The following is a 25,560-nucleotide window of genomic DNA, read 5'->3' on the forward strand; positions in this document are numbered from 1 at the left end:
AGATTCCAGCAACATATCACATATCCCAGCAGTGACTGTGACCTGCTTCATGTGAATTTAATTATATTTATTGTTTAATATTCTGGTATACCTTTTTAAAGATGTAACTTTGTAATGTGTGCATTTTACCCAGTTGCTTTGTGCTTAGAGTATATTGATCAAAGATACAGCAGTTTGGGGGCTAGTGAGGAGGGTTAAAGCACCTGACACCAAGTTCAGTCCACTGGATTCTACTCATGGCTCAGAGAACCCAGCCCCACAAGTTGCCCTCTGACCTTGACTGACACGATAGCATGAACATCTCCCAGAATAAGACACACAAAATAAAATGTAACTTAAAACCATAAAAAAGCCAAATGTAGTGGTACACACCTTTGATCCCAGCACTCAGGAGGCAGACATAGGTGGATCGCTGAGTTCAAGACAAGCCTCCTTTACATAGTGAGTTCCAAGATAGCTAGGGCTACCCAAAGAGACCAAGACTCAACAACAAACATCCCAAGAGTGCAATCAAAGCATTTTTTAAAAATTGGGTTTTTTAAAAATTTTTTATTAATTTTTATCAGACACACCAGAAGAGAGCACCAGCTCTCATTACAGATGGTTGTGAGCCACCATGTGGTTGCTGGGATTTGAACTCAGGACCTCTGGAAGAGTAGCTAGCGTTCTTAACCACTGAGCCATCTCTCGAGCCCCCAAAATTGTCCACTTACGTGTACGTGCCTGTGTATTCACAAATAAGAATGCCACAACGCACATGTGGTAGTTGGAGGACAGCTTCTTAGGGTTGGTTCTCTCCTACCATGTGTCTCATGAGACTGAAGTCTGTCAGGACTGGTGGCAGCCATCCGTTACCCACTGAAGCCATCTTGCTTGGCAGCTCCTAAAGCAGTTTTCCTATTTCCTTATGTATTGAAACTGGGTCTTTCTGTGCACCCCTGGCCATCCTGAACGCTTATGTAGAGCGGGCTAAGATCCTCCTGTCTCTGCCAAGGTTAAAGGTACAGACTACCATGCCAAGAAGAATACATTTCTTTAGTTCAAGTAAGCCATTGCAGAAGTAAAATCGTCCACCCCTTCCCCATAGACACTGTCATCCTTGGCTGTTGACTGACTGACTTGTAGCCGCTAAAGATGCTGTCAGCAGACCTATGAATGCCTTGTAAGGGACACTAGGTTCCTTCCTCAAGATTCCAGGTGTGCACAGCAGGAGCAGTCAGGTAAAGAACTATGTGTAAGTGCTGTCGGATTTGAGGAAGGCGGTGAGCAAGAGCCTGCCTTAGGGTGCTTGGGGCCCTGGGCCTTTATGAATCCTATCTAAAGCATAGATCCTAACAATATAGCACAGGCCGCCACCCCAACACCCAGCAAACCATCTGCAGTGAAGTAGCTTAATTTGCTTACTTCTCTCCTACCAAGCAGAACAGAACCTTAGCAATGACCAGTGTGACAAAGGGTGCATTGCAAGAGCCTCTCCATTCTTCTCGATTTTCTCTTCCCTCCAGTACATTCCGTCAGGGGAGGTCAGTAGGCCATTAATGGGGCAGTGAAAGGGCTCCTTTCCAAGTTTTGGCTACAGGTGAAAAGCTTCTGGTAAAGAGGGGCTTTAGCTCTCTCATCCTCGAGGTCCTCCATATCTATTTAGACTGTGGCTCCCTAGTCCTAGTTAGCTCTGTGGAGCCTCACTTCCATGGCTGGCTGCCCTTTCTTTCGGAGCAAGGCAGATCCCTGCAGTTTTCTGTGCTTCTCAGGCAGAGTAATATTGGCGTGCACGTGTAACTGGATGCCCGCCTTTTGGGGTGGTCCTTGCATCAGCCCTTCATCTGTCAGGGTGCCGACTATCTGCAGCCTCAGTCGCCCATCCTGTTCCACATCCTCTGCTGCTTCAGCTCCCTCTGGGCACCTGTCTTCCCTCCCAGACACCCCTGGCTGCTCTTGGCGGCTCACTCCTGATTCCTGGTTTTAAATGCCACACACATCTCAAGACCCAGTATTGTGCTTCATGCAATTGCCCTTCTTAATCCTCTGATCTCAAGGCCCAGAATGTGTTTCATAGAGCATGCCCACAGCAAATAAAGGGAAGTATATCTGGGAGGACCGTTAAACCAAAGGGCAGCATGAACGAAGGTATGGAGGGAAGACTAAGACCAATTAATTCATTAAGTACCTAGTTGATGAGGAGTGAAAACATGGTGGAGTGATTAACAGTAATAAGGGAGGTGGAGAGTGAGGCTACGTATTGGGCTGGAGAGATGGCTCAGCAGTTAATAGCACTGGCTGTTCTTCCAAAAGACACAGGTTCAATTCCCAGCACCCACATGGCAGCTCACAACTGCTGGAATTCCAGTCCCAGGGATCCGACAGCTCACACAGACATCTACATGCAGGCAAAACACTAATGCACGTGAAATAAAAACTTTTCTTTTTAAGACGAGGCTAGCCTCAGACTTAGAGATTACCACTGCCTCTGCCTCAGCGCTGGGATTAAAGGCATGTACCACCATACCTTCTGTATTAGAAAGCAGTGGGACTCAGCAAATGTATTAGTTGGTAAAGTCCCAAAAAGGACACTAACAATGCCAGTTACCATACTCCTATTAAGAGGCAATGAAAATGAGCCAATTTACAAGATAATTTTAAATTACTGTCTGAATTTTTTTAAACATTTTTTGGCAGTCGGAGGGAAACATATGCTTTAGTGTGCACACCAAGGTCCAAGGACAATTTGCGTGAGGTTGTTCTTTGCGGGGACAGGACGTAAGCCTTCAGATTTGGCAGTAGGTGCTTCCACCTATACTGAGCCATCTTGTCCCTCTTAAAATCCCTTTCTACACAGGCAGTGCAAACACTAAGTTACTTACGATGCCCTGGAATAAACTACCAAGTCACCATGTCTATAGAGAAAAACGTCATAGCAGTGTGAAAAGAGGCATCAAAAAGAAAAAGTACACCAGTACAGAGAATTTAGTTATCAGCTGGGTGTTCCCTTGAGCTCTTCCTTACATCCCCTCAGTTGGCTGGTGGAGCTCACATGATATTTTATCCATTACTACAAAGGGCATCGTAGGATACTGATGACCAGTCGGGATAGAGGAGGCACTGGGAAGGAGAAAACCAACCAAACAGCAGCAGCGACTGCCACCGCCTTTCTTTAGGGTCACTGTTGCTGCGATGAATGAAATACCATGACCAAGAGCAGCTTAGGGAGCAAAGGGCTTATGCTTCACAACACTGTTGGTGACTGAAGAAAAAGTCCGGACAGGAACTCACACAGGGCAGAAACTGAGGCAGGAGCTGGTGCAGAGGCCGTGGAGTGCTGCTTACTGGCCTGCTCCTCAGCTTGCTCTGCCTGCTCCTTACAGACCCCAGGTCCACCTGTCCAGGGGTGACACCGCCCACAGTCAGCTGCCCCATCAGTCGATAATTAAGAAACTGCCTTCCAGCTAGAACCCATGGAGGCTTTTTCTCACTCAAGGTTCACTGCTCTCGGGTGACTTGAGCTTGTATCAGATAGAAATAAGGTAGTCAGCACATAGACCTTTCCCAGGCATGCCCGCTCCTTTGTTTCACGCTACCCAGAAGCCCTCAGGCAAGGGCCTCTAGGGCAATTCTGTGGCAGCTTCATTATGTGGACATTCTGGGACCTCAGGTTCTCCCTTTCCTTGGGCTGACGTCTGAGCATCCTCAGCAGTTTCTGGCTGCTCGAGAGCACACAGAAGGCTCCTCGGCACTTGAGAGAGTCCAAGGAAGGCATGAGAAAGGCAAGACCACTGGCTGGTACTCACGCTGGAGTGGAGCTCTCTGGCCCGGCAAGCGGCATGATCTGCATGGCTCACCTTGACCTCTGCACTGTTTCGCACTGTGTTCTCTTTAAAGCCGAGTACATTGCTCTCAGTATGTCGTTCTGTCTCAACTTCACGCTTAGGACTTGCGTTGCTGCATTTTATCTCTGTAGTACCCCAGCAAGATGAGGCTCACAAGAGCTCTTCGACACTGGCTTTCCTTTCTGTAGCTACACAGTTTATCAGTGATAAAATGCTCCTTGCTGTGCTGAGATCCAGGGAGGGATCACACCGAGGAAGAAAGTGACATTACGGAGCCTTATTTAATTCTTGTCACTTAGACATTCCCTACTTAGTGTAGTTGTGAATTGTTCTTAGATATTAAAAGGAACCCATGTTTTTCTTTCCTCAGACCTACCCTTCAGAGAGAGAGAGAGAATGAGAGAGAGAGGGAGAGAGAGAGAGAGATAGACTATACCTCCCACTTGATGTCCCTTTCATGCCATAGCAAGACAGAGTAGAACTCACAAGGTTAGCATTCATTTTCTAGGTTTCAATTCTGCATTACAGAAGACAGTTGAAGCCTGCTGGAAGCCTCCTGTGTAGTTGCACAAGCCTGTGATACCTCACTGGGGTAGAGGCAGGACATTCAGCAGTTCAAGGTCACCCCTGACTACACGGGACCCGTTGCTACAAAACCATGTAGCAACCAAAAGGGCTTCGACTACAGCACAGTGGTGAAATGCTTGCCTACCAGGTCTAACATTCTCAACACTACATGCATGTATTGTTAAACTCAGGAGGCAGACTTCACTGGGCCCTGTTGCAGAAGAAACACACATCCCTCCTCCATAGCCAGCTCAGCGCTGAGAACACGTGTTATACATGCGTTTTTAGATGACACTCTTGGGAATCTGTTAAAACTGTGTAGACCTAATAGTGGCAAGCTTTCTTGAGGATTCTGAATTGTCTCTTGCTTTTGTTCCTAGATGGTCAGGACGTAATAACCGAGAGAAGATTGGTGTTCATGTTGTCTTTGAGGAAACCTTAAACATGGAGCCCTATTGCTGCAGTGAGACCCTGAACGCTCTCAGACCAGAGTGCTTTATCTATAATTTATCTGCTGTCGTAATCCACCATGGAAAAGGATTTGGCTCAGGACACTACACTGCCTACTGCTACAATTCTGAAGGAGGTAGAGCCAAGAAAGCCGATTTTATCTTGGGTTAGACTTGCAAGCTTCTGTTTAAGTTTTTTTTAGCAGTTTCTAAGTTGCCTACTAAGTCACCTGATCACTCACCCGCCTTCTTTTTAGACAAAGGCAGTCAGTGCTGCTGGAGTTTTGGTGGGTTGGGGTTAAAGAAAATATTTTACAGGTTTGGGTATTTTTTTCTTTTGAAATAGAACCCCGTTTATGTAACTGGCTATTCTAGAATTCAGGCTGGACTTCAAGATGTTCCTGCCTCTGCCTCTGCCTCTGCCTGCGCCCCTCCTGAGGGCTGGGTTTAAAGACATGAGTTTCTCTATAGACTTGGTACTTGATGTATAGATCAGGCTGGCCTTGAACTCAAGACGTACCCCAGCCTCTGCCTCCCAAATATGCCAGCAGGCTCAGCACTGGCTAGTTTCTCTTAAAGTCATACTTGTGGCTCCCTGGTTTGTTAAAGAACAGGGTATTTAATGACCCAGAGATGACATATACTTGTTCAGATTTAACATACGAAGTCACCCTCACTTGTGTTCTCCATGTCCCCTCTACAGCTGCCTTTCTGCTTTCCTCAGCCAAAGCCTTGCTATTCTGAAAAAGACTCTGTTAAAGCTGCTAGGACTGTACACTGTGCTTGATATAGTGAGTAGCAGAAGCAATAACTTAGTGTGTCCACTGGGAAAGAAGGGTGTCAAGTACACGCATCAGATCTGTAACTCCAGACTACTAAGAAGGATAGGCTACTCCGTAAAACAAGTATGGACACTTGGCCACTGCAAAGAAATGACTTGCCCTTGCTTTCCTGCAGGAAACCGTCCACTCCCAGTCAAACAGGCTTTTGTAGTGGACACGTCTGAAACTCCTTTACCACCACTGCTCTCTGCTTGTCTCTAGGGTTCTGGGTACACTGCAACGACTCCAAGCTAAGCATGTGCACTATGGAAGAAGTGCTCAGGGCCCAGGCTTATATCTTATTCTATACCCAGCGAGTGACTGAGAACGGACATTCGAGACTCTTGCCTCCTGAGCTCCTGTCCAACAGCCAGCAGCACCCCAGTGAAGAAACGGACACCTCTTCTAATGAAGTCCTCAGCTGATCCAGACCGTGGGCTCTCGTTATTTGTATATATACTTTTTAAATGGGCTGACCTACGATGCTGGGCTTCATTGTTTTTATTCTGTAATTATGATCAGTGCCTGCTGTTTACACATTGTGTATTTAACTACAAAGTTTTTCTTTTTTTACAGAGACAAACTATAAATATATGTATATCAACTATAGGCCAACTAAAACTTTTTTCAAATATTTGAGTTTTATACTTTTAGTGTTTACCTCAATATTATTACCTCTTATATTTTGATGTCTTAATTGCCTCAAATCATGAATTTGTGCAATCTACTAAAGAAATTCAGGTGGCATCCTTTTATATCTATTGTTACTTATTTATCTTTTGTAGCTGTTTTCTATACAGATTCTAACTACATGGGAAGGAGATGCTCTTCACAAATTGTCTTACTAAGAAAAGAATGCCATTGGTCTAACGACTCCCGTTCTGCGCCTTGGAGAATAGATTGGAAGTGAAATACTACAGTAGTTCTGGTTGTTCCCGAGGCTGCATCCTCCCACAGGGATCAGAACAGATCTAATGCAGATCCTGACCTTTCACTACAAAATGTATTGCTTCCATAACTGTCCTTTATTGAGCACAAATTTAAACTGAAAATGGCAGATTTACAATACTTCAATGAACTTTGAAACTATGGGCAATGAAAAAATAGTTCCAATAAAGCAGTCACAAAATTTTGAACTTAGCAAACCAGTATATTATGATATACAAATGTAGTTTATCTTGAGAGTGAATTTTTATGTTTAATTATTTTAGATCACTTAAGTCCTTGAGTTTTTTTTTTTTTAGTTGAAAGGAATATAGTAGGACAAAATGCATAGAGACAGATGTATAAGGCAGAGAAGACACTGGGTCAAGCATGGTACCTGGGGTATTACATCTAAGATCTCATTTTTCTTTAAGTAACTTGAGCCTGACTCTAGCAAAGATTATGTGACCACTGGGAACTTCTCAGGGCCCTGGCCCCTCTTTAAAAACTCTGCAAGTGACCTAAACTGAGAGATTTCTTCTGCTTTGTACTAAAGAAAGCTTCCCAGGTTTTATGGGAACCCGGCTGCTGCAGTGCAAAGCCACCCCCGCCACCACCCCCCTAACCTGCTCAGAAAGGGGGCTCCACCAGCCTACTGATCCCAAATTCCCTGTCAGCCCCTGGGAGACCTTTTGTCTCCTCTTGCTAAATAAAGTGACAGCTTACTTCTAAGCCAGGCAGAGTTAGCTGTCTTTAGCACAGACTTCTGAAAGGAGTGGCACCTGGGGCAGCTTGTAACAAAACTGCAACAAAAAAGGCGTCAGCGTGCTGGAGCATACGGAGAATACTGGGTCTGAAAATGCCTTAACAGTGTGCTAACAGGATGCACACTGTTACATCAACCGTTAAATGTACCTCATTAAAGATTTATGTGAAAGGTACCGAGTCGAACCTTTGATTTCACGAATGGTTTTTTGAATCGATACATTGTAGCACCTTATTTTTACTGCTGTTTAAAAGAGAGAAAAGCGTGAAACCAGCACACAGCAGACTGTTGTACTTACATGATTTTTGTTGTGAATCTAAAACTGCATTGAAGAAAACAAAACCCAAATGATGAAAAGAAACCTGTTTTCTTATTAAATACCTCAGTTGTACCATGGACATCTATATTCTTAAGTTGTTCTAACCAAAACCAACAGTGTGGATTGTAAAATAATTTACTAAAGGCTCTATTGTTAAACATCACAGGAAGACTTGGTTCCAGGAAGAGATACATCACGAAATGTAACAATGATTTTAGGGGATACATAGCTAGTAAGCAAACAATACATTCCCCTGTGTGTTGGTTTTGGCTTTCCTTTATAAATGCTCCCAACAGTGCTGAGATAAGTTTGGACCTTACAAAGAGGAGACTGCTAAAAAGGTCTTAGAAAACTCTAAAGCTCTTTGGTTAGGGGTCAGTTTTTAACATCCTGGGCTTAGATATCAAGGAACATGAATCCAGAGCCCCAGGAGCCAGCTGGAGAGCCTCATGAATGTGTGTTGAAAACCGATGTCATACTCAAAGGCAGCAGTGTGACTACCAGCGCCATAAAGACCACTCATACCGCCCAAAGTAACCTTTACTTAAAACTATTCACGCAGCACACAATCCAGGTCTGTTAAGTCTGCCTCCTCTTCAGAAACAATGTCAAGCAAAATAAGAATTATATAGCATCCCAGAGGCAATACAGCACCATTGTGCTAAGGCATACACAAATTAAGGCTTTACCCGGGCAAGGAGAAATGATGGAACATTTTTAGCAAACCACAAAGATTTTAAGCAGCTAAATTATTGGGCCCAGTCAAAACAAGTTAAATATGTGTCTTTACATTCAAATTAACAAAGCAAACCTCATTTCCTCAAGTAATCGGATGCTGGGATCTCTAACTTGTTGGAGGCCATGGCTGTGAATGTTGAGTACTTGGCTCACGAAGGATAAAACCCAATCCCAAGATGACTTTTCTAATTAGGACAAGATTCAATATTTTGCTTGTGGCTTTAATGTTGATTTGGTTTTCTAATGTGGAATACATATATGGGTTAAGGGATATTTACTACATCAAGGTTTTCCAGTTGGCACAATGTTTCCTCCCACGATGCTTAAATCAGTACATCTTCCTATGAGAGGTGGGGGAGACATTTTAAATATGCTTCTACAAAACACATTCCTCAACTGCACTCATTCCTGCCTGCTTCATACACATGAAGACCTTGTAGCCACCATGCCTGAAGAGAATCTGCGGTATCTGCTGTATGCACAGTCAGATAACACCATCCACACTCAAGCAGCTTTCTGTTTAGAATTACAATCGTAGACATTAAAATGTGGCTCTCAGATCTGAAAATGTCTTTATTTTTTAGAAAATGGATTCCAGGAAGGTTAAAAAGCAATACCAGAGGGCATAGGTGCAGAACTGGATGTATGTAGTCATTCAAAGCATCCAAGTAAGAATATGGCAATATAAATATCCAAAAAGCATCTCTTAGGTCTTCAAAACAAAACGTTTAAGTAATTCCTAACTAGTGAGCAGTACAGCATTTCCTAGACGGGAGAAACAGTTAACAGTAAAGTCTTGAAAGCCTTTTCCTTGGTTAATTACATGTAGACAGTTTGGCTTTGATCAAACTCCTTTAAACATGGATAACGGCATTACACAGGTCCACTGTTAAAACAGACATGTTGCAAATTACTTGTGGTATAATGTGTTCCAACAAAGCTTAGAAAATAAAGACGTTGAGTTGGCTTTGGACTAAGTTTTAATAGTCATCTCCTCTGCTGACAACTTCTTTACAGGTTGGGCGCAGCAGTATGGTATGTTCAAACTGTGCTGTGTATGATCCTTTAATGTCACAGAGTGGTGGATATGGATCTACAATGCCCAAGTCACACAGGTTCTTCAGAGCCATTAAGTATTTACTTTCTCCCAAGCGATCCAGCCACCTTCGGCAGAAGGCAAGGGTACCAAAGTTTTCATTGATGACATTCAACAAGTGTTTTGTTCTTGGAAGCCTAAAAGGAGAAAAGTGAAGACAGTTGGCGAAAGAGTTAACTAACCAATCTACCCATTATAAAAAATCCATGCTGTATCTGCACCTGGAGTCTGAGCTTGAAGCATGTATTGTTCTTTCACTAACAGTAAGGGGTATGCAATGGCTGGAAGACATGGCTGTGGAGCATGAAGATCACCTTATGTGTGCTAAGTTCCTAGACAGAGAACAAGTTCACAGGGGACGACAACCTGTGAAAGCATGAATCCTACCTATAGTCAACCTCTGTAAAGAGTGAAAAACACAAAGTCAACTGGGATAGGTCACTACCAACAAGAAAAGCATTATGATCCCAAACCTAGGACTGCCAGGAAGTAAGGGCATCATCATCAGAGACTGGGTTTGGACTCCTCTCTCCACCATTTAAGCCAGGGTAAAGATACCGGGGCCATCTGTCTGCTGTGCTACAGACACCGACTAAATCACTGCTCAGACGGCAGACTCGTGACATCACAGACGCGCCGCCTGACAGACAGGCTGGAAGAAGATGCTCATGAGTTAAGTCCTCACCTTATTGGCACGTGTCCCACATCAAAATTTTTCATGTAGTGTGAACATTCCATATCGTCATGAACCACGCCCTTCCCTGTGCTACCAAAGGTCTCAATGGCATACACCTCTCCTTCCTAAAAAAAAAAAAAAAAAAAAAAAAAAAAAAAAAAAAAAAAAAAGAACGAAAACACACACATGAGAACTAATCAATTTCCCATGAAATAAAGCAGCAGTAACATTAAACATACTTCCTGTCTCCTCAGCACCTCTGACCATCAGATAGCCCTAATCAAATACAGACTTTATATAGGTGGATCCTAGTTCATCTATACCCCAATGTTTCCTAAGACACCAGCACTGAGGACATTCTTAATAAATCCCTATGCTCAGTAAATACCACACTGACCCCATTTTCATAAGCACAGCAAACCGAATATGAATTATAAGCTTATTTTGTTCAGTATTCATTTAGATGAGAGTTAGTTTAGAACAAAGTGTCATGGCTTTTCACAGAAGTCTAAGAGATGGACTGGGGTGGAGGGCGGACAGTGACAGTGACACCTTCTAGCACGAACAATGCCCTTGTTAGCAAGGGGTTACTCACATACCTCCATCCTTGTAGCTTCCCCTCCTTTCACAATGGGCACTGTTTTTCCAGCATGAATTCTATATGGCCCAATTGAATGTCCATTTAAGTTACGTATGGGTTTCACTGTCATAATAAAGAAGTAATTATTGTTAAGGATCTCTCAAGGATAAGCATTTAAATTTTACCCTTTGGTACAGACTGAGTGTTTATCCAAAAGAAGACACTAAGAGTGGTGGCACACATTTTTAAATCCCAGTACTTGGGAGGCAGAGGCAGGTGAATCTCAAAAATCAAATCTAGCTAAATCAAAGCTAGCCTAGTCTACCCCTATTGAGTTCTAGGCTACCCAGGGCTACACAGTGAGTCCCTATTCTAGAAAGAAATGAAGGGGAGGCGGGAAGGAAAAGTAGTTTAAGTGTGAAAGAAGGCTGGAGAGGAGGCAACTGTTTTAAGCCCAGCACCCACACCAGGTGGCTCACAACCAGCCCCAGAGGATTCAATGCCTGCCGGCCTCCACACACACCTGTGTTCATTTGCACACACCTACCGTCTCACACGTGTCATTTTCAAATTACCAAAGAGAACATTAAGGGAGGAATGGAAGGAAAAATAGTAAGTGATAGATACCATATGGAAATAAGAACAACCTTAAGGACAAAAACTATGGCTCTAAACCTAAAGATAATGTGAAGGGTGAGGGCACCGTCAAACAAACCTTAGATGTAGATTTTACTATTTCAAATGCTACAAAAACAGACTCTAAACTCAATTTTCTGCAACCAATGAGTAAGTCACACAATAGAACATTACTCAAAAATTGAAACAAAGCAAGACATAGTTTAAAAAGTGGAATGAGCAATAATGAATGTTTAAGACTTCAGAGACAGACATCTTACATGTTTCCATGTGTGCACTGGTGCAAACCTGATGCACAACTGCTACTTAAGAGTATGTGATTGGGGGGTTGGGGATTTAGCTCAGTGGTAGAGCGCTTGCCTAGGAAGCACAAGGTCCTGGGTTCAGTTCCCAGCTCCGAAAAAAAGAACCAAAAAAAAGAGTATGTGATTGGGGGCTGGAGAGATGGCTCAGTGGTTGAGAGCACTGACTGCTCTTCCAGAGGTCCTGAGTTCAAATCCCAGCAACCACATGGTGGCTTGCAACCATCTATAATGAGATCTGATGCCCTCTGAAGATAGCTACAGTATATTTACATACATAAAACCAATAAATCTTTAAGAGAAGCAAATGCCAACACTTTAGCACTCGTGACTCTGGCTCACTAGAGACTGCTGCTGCAACAGGAGCGGGTAGAGGGGACTGGTATGGCATGCTCTCTAAACGTCCTGTTTGGAAGGTGGCCCCAGTGCAGTGAAGTGAGGAGGTAGAACAGTGGCTCCTGCTGTTTTGACAGGTGCGAGTAAGGAGCAAAAATTAAGCCCCGGGCTGGAAAGCTCTCTCAAGAGATGATGTTACCCAACTTCAACTGAAAAGTTAAATTTTATACTTTGTGTATTTCAATGTTAATTATGTTCCACAATATTAAAAGGCTTAGAAAATCTAGCTCTGTAGAATTTGATACTATAGAATATTAGTAAGAAGCCACCTTTCAAGAGCAAAATTACATATCAAGATTTTAAAAAGCTAAAAAATTAACAATGAAATCATGACAAGTTTAGTGGGATAACAAGAGAAAAATATTAGATTTTTTAATAAAACTACTTATCAGCTAAATGTGTATTAAAATTTATACAGCATTACTCTAAGACTTAGCCAAGTTCGATCTCAGTACCACAGGCACCAGGCCAGGGGCAAATACTCAGGAGGCAGAGGCAGCATCAACTGGTCTTCCTCAGCGCTGGGGAAACATTAAGTCTCTGTGACAGGAAAGGTTCTTTTTAACTCTTATTCACTTGGCCTTAATACGACTTGGTTACTTTCTCCATTTTGTTGTGCAAGCACTGTCTTCTTCAGTCTACTCCTCAGTCTCCCCCAACTTTAGGACGTTTAGAACAGCATTAGGGGGAAGGAGGAATGTGGCTAGCAGATGGTCAGACAGACTGGGGTTGAGGACTACAAGGACAGCAAAAGCACCAGAAAGCACCAAGTGACCCCAGGAAAAAACCTCAAACAGCGCAGCTGAAAGAGACTAAAGGGCAGACTAGGAGTTAAATGGCCTCCAAATTCGGAACTTGGTTCAGAAGAAACAAGTAGGAGAATCACCAGTGAGACTCTGGCCCCTCTCATCCTCAGTGTCCCAGAGCGCTGAGGTCAAGTTCAGATGCCATGGGGTCCCAGAGAGCTCCTGCGGTGCCCCTCCACACTCTGCAGCTGACCCAAAGACCTGTGTCAAGGACTTACCTTGGTAGGTCTTCCCATCTATTTCCACTTCATAGGACTCCATAACTTCTTGAATGGCCTCGCCGACATCACAGAGACGGACGTCAATCCCCGCACACTAAAACCAATATAAAAACCAATACATTTAAAGTGTGCACTTAATGCTTTCCAGTAAAGGACAATCAGAAAAGCTAGTCTGCATATACTACATATATAAAATATCATGAAATGGATGTTAAACACAAGATTAGACCCAAATTTTCTTTCCCTGTAAGAAGTTACAGGTGTGGTTTATTAAATGTAAGGAAACAATAAACTATAGTGGGTGGTGACGGTTGGAAAGACGGCTCAGCAGGTAACAGTCTACTCCTACTGCAGAGGAAGCCTTGCTATGAACGAAGAAGCCACATGACACTAACAACTCTACTCCAGTCCAGAGGATGTGATGCCCTCATCCAGCCTCCAAGGGCACTGCACACCTGGGGTGTACTCAATGCAGGAAAAGCCCACCACACACATACAAATACCTGTAAGCATTTATACTCAGGAACACCAGCAATCGCTGCATAGACAAAAAGGCGCTGGTACAATCTGATGTAGTTGCGGGACTCTTGGAGTCTGTCATCCTAAAACCCTGGGGAAATCAATCCTGACCTTATGTAACAATTATGATACTGATTCTCAGTAGCACTGCTCAACCCCAGAGGGATAAACAACGTAAGGCAGACATAGTGATGTATGCCTGGAGTTCTATACACTCAGAAGATGGAAGGAGAAAGAAAGCCTGAGTTAGAGGCAGCCAACGCAACATAATCTGTCTGTCTCTCTCTCTCTCTCACACACACACCACACACACACACACACACACACACACACACACACACACACACACACACACACGCTCTCTCACTCTCTCTCTCCTCCACTCCCCTAATCTCAATCTCAATATCTCTCTCTCTCTCTCTCTCTCTCTCGGAATACAAGGGCAGTTCTGCAAATAGAACATCAATATAAACACATCATGAGAGAACGACATATAATTCAATTGGATATACATTTGGAATAGAATTTTTGATATAAAGACAATTAAGAATAGAAAGGCTACCCTCAAAAGAAAAGCCACAGAAAAAGCCTACAACAAATATGGCTGCCGAAACATTTCCTCTAAGGTAAGAAACAAGCTAAAGGAGGACTCTCGGTTTTATTTAACACATGACTGAATGTTCTATCCAGAACAATTAAGCAAGAAAACAAAATAAACAATTGCAAACAAATAGTAAAGTGAGGAAAAAAAATCTCTCAAGCGGGTTGATAATTGCAGGTGATCTCTAACGATTACACAACAGGGGTTTTTTTTTTGGACCCTCCCAGTGCTGAGACCCTTCACTACCGTTCCTCAGCGTGGTGATCCCCAACCTAGCATTGCTCTCATTGCTACTGTTAGGAAGCATAATGTAAAATCAGATATGTAACCCTGTCAAAGTGTCACTGAACCCCCAAAGGTACCCAAAGTCACAAGCTGAGACCCACTGGCTAGAACCACACCCAGCAGTTCAGAGCCCTGAGCCAAATGCAGGTTAAAGCACAGACTTGGCTCCCAGCACCCAAGGTGGCTAACAACCACATTAATCCAGTTCCAGGGATCTAATCTCTTGTTGGCCTCTGAGGGCACTCACTGTACATATGTGGGACACATACATACATGTGGCAAAATACCCATCCATACCCCAACCCCCAATCTAAAGTGACCCACAATTAAAAAACTCTCACAGCAAACAGACAAAAGCCTCATGAAACTGGATCTGACAGCGATTGCTTACATATCAAAGGCAACAAAAGAAAAAAACCAAAATTGTACTTCATATAACTACAACATTCTGTGTACCAAACAGTATCAACATAATAAAGTCAACCTTAGAAAATATTGGCACATCACATGTAGGATATAGGACTGAGACCCATAATATAAAGAGAACTCTGGAAACTCAGCAATGAAACAACCAAGGAGTTGGTGTGCATATGTCAACAAATGCACATGAGGGTAAACTAACATAGAAAAGAAACAAAACCTAACTACTAGGGGGATAAGGAAGGACGGAAACACAACTGACGCACGAGTTAATACCCTTTCAAAGAGAACACAGGCAACTGCTGTACAGGAATTTAGTGCAGAAACAGGTTTACTGTGGCAAGAGATCACATCCAAAGACCTTGAGGTCTGTGTGATCCAGCTGGAATGCAGACACACCACACACCTTTAATCCTCCTGACTGAACAGACATTCCCTTAGTCCCAAAAAGTGAGGGAAAGTTAGTTTGTAAAAGGAAGCTTCAAAGTGGTATCCAGTTGACAGACAAAGTGATAAATCAATAAAAGATCAGTCAGAATAAGATATGCCCGACTCTCATGAGGAACGGACAGGGAAGCTACTTAAGGGAGGGAAGGAGAGGAAGAGAGCGGGGAGGGAGGGAAGGAGAATGAGGAAGAGAGAGAGGGAGGGAGGGAAAGGGGGGAAGAGAGGGAGAGAGACTGTGTGTGTGTGTGTCAGTTTTCCTGGGACAGGTGTACAGAGAGGTTGAGAGAACAAGCTAGTCACAGATGACGAGAGAATGAGCCAGGTAACATGGAGTTGGAAGATCAAAACACGGCTGGAGTTAGTGTGAGGCCAAGCACAGCATTCAGAGATGCTGGGTAATTGCTCAGCTGGGAGAGGAGTTTGAGCCAGAGCAGCTGAGTTGAACCAGCCAGCCAGAGTTCAGAAAGAGCTAGAAGGGGCGAGCTTATTTAGATGGAAGTCTCAGAAGCTGGAAACATTCTGGGTTTACATTAGATGGTACAAAGGCTAGAAGCTTCCAGGACTAGGGAGACAGTAAACCTCCAAAAATTCCTTTACAAACTGATTTTCTAACTCTAAGTGGATCTTTCATTTTTGGTGGTAGATAAACGGTCAAAAATAGCTAAAGTATAAACTTCAGTGGGAAGCCCTATGGCATCCTTTCTGAGTGGTTAGTAAACTGCACAGAACTTAGTCAAGCTGCAAGTCTTTGGGTCTGCTTAACTTTTATTTGCAACTTTTTAAAAAATAACATTTAACAAAACCAAACCAAACCAAAGGTACTGAATAGGTAACAGGCAAACGCACAATGAATTATTAGCACACGAAAAGCCACTCCTCACACCAGGGGACTGCAAGTCACAATTACAGAGACACTGTCTCACACCTATCAGGATGACTAGACCAAGTGAGTGGTACAGAGCAAGTGTTAGGACTGTCCTGCGCTGCTGGGGGAATGACTAAGTGTGGCAGCTCTCTATGAATACACAAGCAATGCAGGATGGGAGCTTCTATGGAGTATGTATGCACACTAAGACGCAAACTGTGTGAGGGAAAGGCCAGTGCTTCAGGGCCCAGCACAGACACTTGGGAGGGCAGTGAAAATTCTGCAAAACTCACAGAATGTATAACTAGAGTGAACCCTAATGCAGACTGTGGACTTCAATGCTGTGATGTGCCAACGCTTATCAAACGACTCTGAAAAATGCACTTTGTTGGAGATACCGGCAGTAGACATGTTTGTCAACAGAGTTTATATATGGGGAATTTCCCTGTCTTCTGCTCAGTTCTGCTGTGCGCATAAAACTGTTCTAAAAACAAACTAGCAACAAAAAAGGTAACAATAATAAAAATAAACAGCCAATTTCACAGGCAAAAAGAGATTCAAACCCTTATGTAACTACATCTGTTAGAACTGCTGGTACAGGGCTGGAGAGATAGTGCGGTGGTTAAGAGCACTGACTGCTCTTCCAGAGGTCCTGAGTTCAATTCCCAGCAACCATATGGTGGCTCACAACCATCTGTAATGGGATCTGATGCCCTCTTCTGGTGTGTCTGAGGACAGCTACAGTGTACTTATATACATAAAATAAATAAACGCATATTAAAAAAAAAACAAAAACTGCTGGTACAGTATGCTACTATGTTCACCTACGATCCCAAGGCCAATGAATAATATATCACAGACATCAAGACAATCTATGAGGACACTCAAAATTATGTTGCTAAATGGTGCTTATAGTACACATACCTTTATTCCAGTATTGGTGGCATCTTTTACAGCTTTTAATAATATGTCATATTTGGGATTAAAAGTAACAGTAAAAGCACAATCAATTATTCTACCTGAAAGAGAAAAAATTTACCTTTAAGTTTACTTAGCTGTTAAATGATTTATTTCCTTTACAGAACTTCCTACTAACCTTTCTAGTTAAAAGAACTATGGGCTCAAAGGAAGGCAGTATTCCAAATCCCAGAAATTATTCAGAATCAAAAAGGCCAAAAGTAGCAGCTACTCAATGACTCAGAATAAACTTGTACTATGAGTTACTACACACAGCTCAATTCCGCACGTCACAGACAAGCCAATAAACAGAAATGAAAGCAGCAGCATGAGCGGAGGACAGAAATGAAAGCAGCAGCATGAGCGGAGGACAGAAATGAAAGCAGCGGCATGAGCAGAGGACAGAAATGAAAGCAGCGGCATGAGCGGAGGAAACCCACAGCCTCAAAACCCTCCACAGCGTCACGAATCCAGTGCTTAATCTACACTCACTTTCTTGCCTGTTAAGTAAGAGTCTCGAGATACTTTTGATATTAGTTTAGGGGAATTTAGATCAAACAGCTCTACAAATACAATCTTGTCCTTTAAAGTCTCATGTATCCCAGCAGCCTGGCCTCAAATCGCTAGTAGCCTAGGACGACCCTGACTCATGCCCATTTCCTTCCTAAAAGACAGTGCTTCCCTGTGCAGCTCTGGCTGACCTGTAATGTGCTCTGGAGATCAGATAGGCCTTGACCTCACAGTGGACACCACCAAACCTGTACCCCTTTAAAAAAAAGAGAGAGAGAGAGAGCGCCATGGTTTCCCCATGTGGCCTGGCTACTCTAGAATTCTATGTGGATCAGACAGGACTCAAGCTCAGACATCTTTGCCAACTTAGGAAAGTGCTGGGATTAAAGGGACCAAGCCACCATGCCTGGCTTCCAGCTCCTCACCACCAAGTGCAATACTGGACACTGAGCTATATACCTCGCCCTGGTCAAAAATTCTGTATTTGAATATATTGTGTATAAAACAATGTCCTGAATGGGAAAATGTGTACAACATATGAAAACGATGGGACTTCCCCAGACTCACCACTTATATGCGTTCCAAAGTCGATCTTACAGATGTCGTCGTACTGTAAGACTGTCGTGTCACCAGCATTGGGAGTGTAATGTGCAGCACAGTTGTTGAGAGAACACCCAGTGGGAAAGGCCAGGCCTGCATTTAACCCATTCTCCTTTATGAGCTTTCGGGAACAGTCTTCCAACTTCTCACTGAAAGACAGGATTGGTTTGCAGATTCATACCTTACACCTGGACTTTCTGAGAGTGAACAACTAATTGTGCAATGCGGAGCTCACCCTAGAGACAAGGAGATGTCTGCCACCCCAAGCTCGGGGAATCCCTACTCTGAACTTCAGTTACAAACAAATCTCCAAGTTTCAACGTACACCAGATCTGAGCTGCCACAAACTGCACGCCTTGTACACATGTGTACACACACATTTTCACTGTAAGTGCCTGGGTGCGCATGTGCTGCCTGCATGTATGTCTATGTACTAGCTGCATGCCTGGTGCTGAAAGAGGCCAGAAAAAGCATGAGGTCCCCTCTACGGAGTTACGACATGTGTGAGCTGCCAGGTGGCACTGGAAATTTTACCCAGGCCATATCGAAGACAAGCCAGTGCTCTCTTAACCACTGAGCCATTTCTCCAGTCTCATAGTGTGCATTTTAAAAATTATTTAAATAAGAATTATCTTCTCTGCTAATCATTTAATAAGGTAAGAAGAAGAATTTTACTCATTTCCTCACTACATTACATTTTGCGTCTACACAGTTTCTGGGCTGGAGAAATGGCTCAGTGGTTTAGAGCACTGACTGCTCTTCCAAAACTGCTGAGTTCAATTCCCAGCAACCACGTGGTGGCTCACAACCATCTGTAATGAAACCTGATGCCCTCTTCTGGTGTGTCTGACGACAGTGACAGTGTACTCATACACATAAAACAAATAAAATCTTTTAAAAAAGAATTTCTACTTCTTAATATGGATTACTAGTAGTAAATAAATGATTTCCAGAGAGAAAATTAGTCACTACTGTATAGAAGCACATCCAAATAGAAATGTACACCAAACATGGCTTGTGTGCAAATGTATGTGTGCTTCACGGTTCTCCTTGTAAGAGAGCAAAACTGAGGAGATACAGAATCTCTACCTAAGATAAAGATTTTAATAGCAAAAGACTAATAACAGTCAATTTTAACTAGGAAGACAGTCAGGACTAAAATGAACACCTTCCCTGACTCCTTAAAAAGACAGGGTCCACTAAATAGCCCTGGCTGGCAGGAATTCTCCATGTGACCCAGACTGACCTCCAACTCAGAGGCCCACCCTACTGTAGGAGTAAAGTTGTGGCCCACCAAGCCTAGTCCAAACTCCTCTTTTTAATGCTTTGCGGCATGTGCTCCTCTTACCATATTTCTATCATTGTCATCCCAGGCTTGATCCAGCTCATGACGTATTTCCTAACTTGCCGGTGTGCTTCGGCAGCTTCTCGGAAGTCGTTCCAAATCTCCTCACTAGCCTGGTCTAGCGCCTTTTTCTCTTCACTTGTGGTTCTCCAAGCAGCTGTCCGCCTTTGGAATAGGCACAGCATAGTATGAGTCATTTACAAAACTTCACAAGAATAGAGAAATTAAAAAATATGCCAAGCAATGTAAAGCATTTCAAATATTCTCGGTTTTTATATATTTACAAAATTTTTAAATATTCAAAGCCACATGCTTACAATTAATCCACTTACATGGAGCCTGTCTAAGATTTTTACAGGAAACAAAACCCTCATGTTCAGGTTTCATTCCTAACCAGAAGGACTAATAATTTTTTACTAACAAAAAATGGCAAAGAGAACCAGAAATATGAGAATTCAGAAATGAAGCAGGTGTTGTCTGTAGGTGAGGTCTTCCTTGATTGCACGTGAGGAACACCTACATAAGCCATCACAGGAGTCCAGAAACCAACAGTGAAACAGCACCTTCCCATGTCCCCTGGAAACTGCTCCCAGAAACCTCTAACCCTCTATTCTGTGGGCAACAAGACTGCCTGCCCTGGTATCAAATGCTGTTACACTTATGTAGAAACCATACACAAACCCTCCCCAGACTCTTTAAAACTCCTAACACAAGGTAAATGCTGCCTCGGGCTGAAGCTGTATTGTTTTAGAAAGTCTAAACTATTTATAAAATATTGTCTGCACAAGTCAAGTGTGGGGCCCATAACTATGCCTAAAATCCCAGCCCTTAGGAGGCCGAGGCAGAAGATTACCACAAATCTGACACCAGTCAGGGATACTAGGTGAGTTTCAGGTTAGGCCTGAGGTACACGGTAAGATCCCATCTCAAACAAACAAACAAAAAAAAGTCAAAACAAAGTAAAAGAACCAAAAAACCTCCCACACAAAACTAAACATACAAACCCCCCCTAAGTCTGCATCTAGTCAGTGAGATTCATTTTGGGGTGGGTGGGGGGCTGGGGGTCGTCGCTCTCGAAACTCTAGCTTTGTGTAGGTTTTCTGGGCCTTTGCTGCCTCCAGTCAAGGATTCTCCCCTCTTTTGAGGGCCTGTGATCTACCCTGACGACTGGCCTCTTGATTCTCTGAGTCCTCCCACACTGCAGTGCTCTAGGGGTTTGTACGCATGCCCGATCCAAGACTAAGCCACGACTAAGCAGCATGTTTTCAAAAGCATTAACTATTTCAGGATGAATTAGTTTTAGAAATTTGCTATAATCTTCCCTTATTCTTTATTGTTGTCATGACAGGCTATCACTATGTAGCTAGCCCTGGCTATTCTGAAACTCACTGTATAGACCATGCTGGCCTTGAACTCAGATCTACCTCCCTTGCCCCTCAAGTGCTGGGAATAAAGCCATTTTCCACTATACCTAGCTTACTTTCATTCTTTTTTTCTTTTAAATTTTATATTTATGAGTGTTTTGGCTGCATGCATGTTTCTGTACCTCCTGTGTGCCTGGTCTGGTAACCAGAAGCCAAAAAATGGTGTGAGATCCTCTGGAACTGGAGTTACAGACAGCTGTAAGGTGCCATGTGGGCGCTGAGAGTTAAACCTGGGTCCCAGGGAAGAGCCAGAGTGCTTTTGAGCATGAGGCGTCTCTCCCTCTAGTTCTAGACTCTCACACTGCACAGAACGTGTGCACCTCAGTGGCACTAGCTCACTCAAGTGACAAGTTACTCCTTCAAGGACTTACATGTTTCTGTCCCAACTAGTGACTCCCAGACCAGTCTGCAGATAAATCCACCCTGGTGCCGCTTTCTGACTGAGACTGTGCTGCGACCTAGCTATACATATTTGTTTACATACAGTCTACAGCTTACCTGGGTGTGGAGTGTGTGCATGTGTGGGGTCGGAGGTCAACATCAGGCATCTTCCTCTACCTATGGCTCTCTTAGCTTTTGAGACAGGGTTTCTCACTAGAACTGAAGCTTAGAAACTGAGAACGACTACTAGCCCTGGGGATCAGAACATTGGAATTACAGGTGTATGCCACATCTGACTTCTTATGTAGTACTAGGGATCCACACTCAAGCCCTCATGACGTGGGTCTCACTCAAGGGCCTTGCATGTACTAGGAAAGAACATTTCCTGAGCAACGCGGCCAGTCCTCCAGATTCTTTCATCATATAAAACTACTAACACTCCAGGCCAAATACCGCATGGCCCATCACAGGTCACACAACCGCTCTCAAGCATTGGACTTTAGTCAGCACCACCTCAAGGTGCTCTGGCTCCTCATTGCAGTGCCCAGCCTGCTGCTGCTGCCGCCGCCGCCAATCAGCACCCAGGGCCTCAAACTTCCTACGAAGGCCAAAGGAAATGGCCTGCTTGACAAAACAATACTGCACTCGAGCTCGACAGAAACTTCTTAGGCTTATCTTTCTGTTTGGAAACATATGCTATCTACTGGTGTGACCAAATAAAACAGTAAATGAAATCAGGTTTAATTTATCAGAGCAGCATAAGAGTACCTTAAAAACCTTACTAGAGATAATTACAGTATATAATTCATCTTTGACATTTCCTCAATTTCTTCTCCTCATCTCTCACCTGTCAAGTACAGCTATGTCCAGTTTTAACCATGGGGAGTGGGGGTGGGGACCCAGGGACTTATGCATGGAGGGCAGGCATTCCACCAACTGAGCTACATCCACCCTAACAGTGGACATAGTGGGTGGGAAATAAAAGTAAAAATCAAAAGACTAAAGGTGAAAACAAAACAAAAGAACTGGAACAACAAACGAACAAACACAGAGGGGTTACTGGCATAGTCCTGTCATCCCAGCAAAGGCAGAAGAGCTCTGTGAGTTTAAGGCCAGCCTGAATTAAACAGTTCTACCACGGCTTGAACTATACAGTAAGACCCTGCGTCCCAAATAAACAAAGTAAGTAAATAAATATCAAATAAAATAAAAGACCAGGGGCTGGGGATTTAGCTCAGTGGTAGAGCGCTTACCTAGGAAGCGCAAGGCCCTGGGTTCGGTCCCCAGCTCCGAAAAAAAGAACCAAAAAAAATAAATAAATAAAATAAAATAAAATAAAATAAAATACCAAAGATGTCTGAATACCAATTTGAAGAAGTCATATTTTGTTATTGTTGTTTGAAACTCACTCTGTAGACCAGCTGGCCTCGAACTCAAAGATCCACCTGCCTCTGTCCTCTACGTGGTGGGATTAAAACTATGAGTACCACGTGTGGCATTATTTTTGAACCCAGTACATGGAAACTTAAAAGCCAATCATTTGCATTTTAAGGCACTATGTATGTCACAAATGCCTTTAACCTCAAAATAATAAAGTATGAAGGGAAGTAAAATCCCCATCTCTGAGAATCAGTCAAGAGTAAACCACAGTTTACATCTTCAACTAGGAATAATGTATAAGTGAGTCCTGTTGGGTAAGAAGACTCATCTTCTGGGGAAATATTAATGTCAAGGGGATGTTTACTCTGTACTTTGTAATGAAGCTGACTGACAGAACACAAGCACACGGGGTGTTAGGATAACTCAGAGGGAGTGGCTGGAGTACAAGGGTGTGCCTAGGATTCCAAAAGACCCAGACTGCCTGGGAGCTACAAAAAGGAAACATTATCTTAACAAAACCCGCCCAGCATTATGGCACACATTCATTGATAAACACAGGCAGGCGGATTTCTCAGTGAGTTTGAGATCAGTCTGCCCTATTTAGTGAATTATGGAAGGACAAGCTACAGCACAGTGAGGTCCCCAAAGCAACAGACAACAGAGGGGGAGGGAGAAAATAGAGATGCTATGCCCAGCAGGTAAAGCGCTTACTATGGAAGCATCAGACCTGAGCTTGGATCCCCAGCACTGACTGAAAAGCCCAGTGTGGGGATGGACGCGCACCTGCCACCTCAACAGCGAGGTACAGGGCTGGCTGGCAAACTCCAGTCAGTGAGAATGACCCTATCTCCAGAATAAAGCAGAAAGCCAAGGAGGAAGACACCGGACATTGACCTTTGGTCTCCACACATACAAACCTGTTTACATGTGCATATACACATTCAGACAATGAATGGGGAGGGTGGGTGGAATGGGGGTGTCACTAAGTGCTCAGACAGGGTGAGACTGACAAGCCAGCTTGACAACACTTAAGAGGACTTGTAGTGTGATGTGGCCTAAATGATTGATCTGGCCCTAGGTTTGTGTACTCCAAACATAGCCTAAACTCATTTATACCTAATTACAGATTATAGACATAACCAAAGTTTACTAGCGCAAGGGAAAACAGGAGTCTTAAAACTAATTTGTTAATTTGTTAAAGGAGTAAAATGGGGGAAAACAGAAAGGGAAAGGATTCTAAATACACACTATACATTTACATAATATGGGGAGGTCACTGACAGTTTCCTTAGATGCAATCATTAGGAGACTGCATTTATGAGGTGACGCTCCAATCACTAAGTCAGTATCTAGCACTTATCTTTAAACACTCCAGTGACAGAAAAGACTGAGCCCGTTGGGGACTGGGGTTGGACACCATGAAAACATTAGATCCACAGCATAGAGGACAAATGTGGACTGTTTGGTATCACTGGTGAGGGAGACTTTATCACCATACACCAGCAGTGTTCCCAGGTGCTTCTTGTCTGTTTCTCTTCATTACATTTATGTTATGGTGTGTGTGGGTGCATGCATGACATGATACACACATGAAGTTACAGGACAATTTAAGGACTCACTCACTGACCCTTCCCAATCACGGGGCTTGGCACAGGTGCCGTCCTGCTCGCCACCTTGTGGGCACATGTATTCCCAGGTATTTATAATGTGCATACGTATGTAGCAAGAGGAAACACCAAGTGGTTTTTAACTTGCTGACCAATCAACAAAGTATCTATTTTTATCTATTTTCTTCCCTTTATCATTTCCTAAGCAATATATATCACCTATAAAATTAACAGCTGCCACTCAAGACTGCTTATGACATTTAGAAGGAAGCTTATCCAACTTCAGAAATCAAAATCCAATTTTTAAATCCAGTTCCATTCTGGCAAAATACTCATACGTGTAAAAAACAAAAATAAATCTCAAAATAGTTAAAAACCACCAAAGGCAGGCCTTGTATACAGGTCAGTGGTAGACATATGGGATAGCGTTCACTCGGCTCTAATCCCAGCACGCAGGATGCAGGCGCGGGTGGGTTACACAGGGGCTCCAGAGTGAGCATCACCAGGGTAGAGTTACACTGAGACACTGTCTCCCAAGAGGACCAGCCAGATGGCTCAGTGGGGAAAGATGCTTGCCACCGAGCTTCCTGACTGAGTTCAATCACCAGACTAATTCTCAGGAACTGTCCTCTCACTCCCACACCCAGGTACACAGTGCCTGCCTTTCCTCTCCCCACACAAATGCAAAACAAAGCCAACAGCTAGAGGATGCCCAAATCACTAACAGTGTAATTACTGTAAACTGTTGCTCAAGTCTACAATCTCACTCCTGGAAACTATTTCATAATAATAAAATTATCCATAATGATGATGAGATGTACTACCTAGTCACCTAAAATGTTTATTATAAAAGATAACAGTGGCAAAAACATAGGAGACAAATTAAATGCTCATCAATTAGAAGAATGAGAGGGAAAATGATACACTTATAGCACTGAATACTAAAGCCATTCAAAAGAATAACAAGTTATTCTTCTAACTTGGAGGGACTTCCAAGATCTAATACTGAATCAGAATGGGTGGGAAAAAATGCTTAGATTTTTTTTAAATATAAAAATTATATAAAAATATAAAATAAATGAGCAAACACATCCCTCA

General features: G+C 43.2%; 2 protein-coding genes across 13 annotated transcripts in view; one reads left to right on the forward strand and one right to left on the reverse strand.

Annotated features, from left to right (window-relative positions):
- The window catches only part of Usp44 (ubiquitin specific peptidase 44), a 50,044-nt gene extending 39,678 nt beyond the window's left edge, over positions 1-10,366 (forward strand). For 6 of the 10 annotated variants that reach the window (XM_039079054.2, XM_039079061.2, XM_039079063.2 and 3 more), the window contains 2 exons: positions 4,772-4,977; positions 5,884-6,144. In XM_039079054.2, the coding sequence (XP_038934982.1) occupies positions 4,772-4,977; positions 5,884-6,086 (409 nt within the window). In that variant the 3' untranslated portion in view covers positions 6,087-6,144. Of the gene's footprint in view, positions 1-4,771; positions 4,978-5,883; positions 6,417-6,446 lie in introns of those variants that run through there. The other 4 variants (NR_172074.2, NM_001394071.2, XM_063263444.1 and 1 more) reach the window with 3 other exon arrangements.
- Positions 8,614-25,560, reverse strand: part of Metap2 (methionyl aminopeptidase 2) — a 28,045-nt gene continuing 11,098 nt past the window's right edge. For 2 of the 3 annotated variants that reach the window (XM_039079853.2, XM_039079854.2), the window contains 7 exons: positions 19,674-19,835; positions 18,293-18,474; positions 17,183-17,277; positions 13,119-13,215; positions 10,780-10,883; positions 10,190-10,305; positions 8,956-9,641 (listed from right to left, as the gene is read on the reverse strand). In XM_039079853.2, coding sequence (XP_038935781.1) covers positions 9,389-9,641; positions 10,190-10,305; positions 10,780-10,883; positions 13,119-13,215; positions 17,183-17,277; positions 18,293-18,474; positions 19,674-19,835 — 1,009 coding nt within the window. In that variant the 3' untranslated portion in view covers positions 8,956-9,388. Of the gene's footprint in view, positions 9,642-10,189; positions 10,306-10,779; positions 10,884-13,118; positions 13,216-17,182; positions 17,278-18,292; positions 18,475-19,673; positions 19,836-25,560 lie in introns of all 3 variants that reach the window. The other variant, NM_022539.2, reaches the window with a different exon arrangement.

This window comes from Rattus norvegicus, chromosome 7 (genome assembly GCF_036323735.1).
Source record: "Rattus norvegicus strain BN/NHsdMcwi chromosome 7, GRCr8, whole genome shotgun sequence".
NCBI classification, from domain to species: Eukaryota; Metazoa; Chordata; class Mammalia; order Rodentia; family Muridae; genus Rattus; species Rattus norvegicus.